We start from the raw sequence: 1,919 nt of genomic DNA on the forward strand, positions 1-1,919 counted from the left end.
TTCTAAACAAAGCTTTTTTCTGAATCTCCAACTTCTAGAGCCCCACCTCCTAAAATATATTAAACTTAATATCTATTTGTTTATATTTTACAAATTTATAGATATTTTATATTATAAACATACATATTCATAACGAATAATTTGTCACCCCCAAAAACAATGTAAATTCCGTAAAAACAAGAATTGTTTCATCTCTTGTTTTTCTGGTTCACAGTGGCTAGCACATGGTAGCTGTTTAAAAATGCTTGTTAATTGATTGATTGAAATTTAATGAATTGGGGGCAGCTAGATGGTACAGTGGATAGAGCACCAGCCCTTTTGTCAGGAGGACCTGGGTTCAAATTTGACCTTAGACACTTAATTACCTAGCTGTGTGACCTTGGGCAAATCACTTAACCCCATTGCCTTACCAAAAAAAAATAAAAAGAAACTTAATGAATTGATTAATTGAAACTTCATTAAAGTTGTTATTTCATCCATGAGGACAGTTTTCAACTGAATGTTTTAAATACTTTTTTTCACCTCCTTTCCACATGTACTTCCCAAGAGACCTATGGAAGGAGGAAATTATTCTAAAATCTCAGAGTTCATCCTCCTGGGTCTTTCAGACCAGCCAGAACAAGAGAGGCTCCTGTTCCTGGTATTCTTGTTTATGTACATGATCACAGGACTGGGGAACCTGCTCATCATACTGGCCATCAGAACTGACTCCCACCTTCACACTCCCATGTACTTCTTTCTTAGCAACTTATCCCTGGTTGATATCTGCTTCACATCCACCACTGTACCCAAAATGCTGGCAAATCATGTATCTGGGAATAAGATGATTCCATATTCGGGGTGCCTGACTCAAGTGTTCTTCTTCATCTGGTTTGCTGGGATAGACAGCTTCCTCCTCACTGCCATGGCTTATGACCGCTATGTGGCTATCTGTGCCCCACTACACTACAGCACAGTCATGACTCCAAGGGTCTGTGCCCTTCTACTAGTGGTGTCCTGGTTCTCAGCCTTCATTAATGCTCTAACCCACACTGTCTTGCTGACCCGACTTTCTTTCTGTGGTCACAATGAAATCCCTCATTTCTTCTGTGATCTCAGTCCTCTGCTGAAGTTGGCCTGCTCAGACACCTTCATCAATGACCTGATGGTCTACACAGTGGGAGCATTGCCAATTATCACCCCATTCATTGGCATCCTGATCTCCTACACTCGCATTTTCATGGCTGTGTTGAGGATCCCATCTGTGGGTGGGAAGCAGAAAGCTTTCTCTACTTGCGGTTCCCATCTTGCTGTAGTGTCTCTGTTCTACGGAACACTCATTGGGGTATACTTCAGCCCCACATCCCCCCACACAGCCCAAGAGGACACAGCAGCAGCTGTCATGTACACTGTGGTCACCCCCATGTTGAACCCTTTCATCTACAGTCTAAGGAACAAGGACATGAAAGGAGCCCTGAGGATGCTCCTCACCAGGAAACCAGGCCTTGCTCTGTGACTATGAGACATCTCCTAGGACCCCAGTGCTGTGGGAGATGGTTTACAATGAGTCTTTCATGTCATGTGAAGTTAATCTGTTGCTTTCTTGACCTGTGCAGGACATAGCATGGGTATTATGAAAAACACACTGAACTAGATATCAAGAACCCTGGGTTCTGATTCTACTACTTCCTCCCTATGTGACCTGGAGAAAATAAATTAATCTTCCTATTTCCTAATTTATAACATGAAGATGAATCTCCCTTTCCATTCTGCCAACCTAAGATTCTGTGACCTAAGTTCAACATATTCCTCAGTTACTCATTGGTTGTGGGATTGGGGGTGGGTCATTCAGACTTTTGGAGTTTCAGTTTCATAGAATCATGAAGGAATTTCAGAGATCCTCTAGTCTAGAGTGGGGTGAGGTATTCTTAACCATTTTG

The 1,919-nt window shown here is 42.1% G+C and overlaps 1 protein-coding gene across 1 annotated transcript; it reads left to right on the forward strand.

Moving 5' to 3' along the window:
* The first annotated feature begins 553 nt into the window (after nt 1-553).
* On the forward strand, nt 554-1,495 carry LOC141497495 (olfactory receptor 1f45-like). Its single transcript, XM_074200148.1, has one exon. The coding sequence runs from the start codon at nt 554-556 to the stop codon at nt 1,493-1,495; it is 942 nt and encodes a 313-aa protein (XP_074056249.1).
* The last annotated feature ends 424 nt before the right edge of the window (nt 1,496-1,919 follow it).

The sequence above is a fragment of the Macrotis lagotis genome, chromosome X (assembly GCF_037893015.1).
Source record: "Macrotis lagotis isolate mMagLag1 chromosome X, bilby.v1.9.chrom.fasta, whole genome shotgun sequence".
NCBI lineage: Eukaryota > Metazoa > Chordata > Mammalia > Peramelemorphia > Peramelidae > Macrotis > Macrotis lagotis.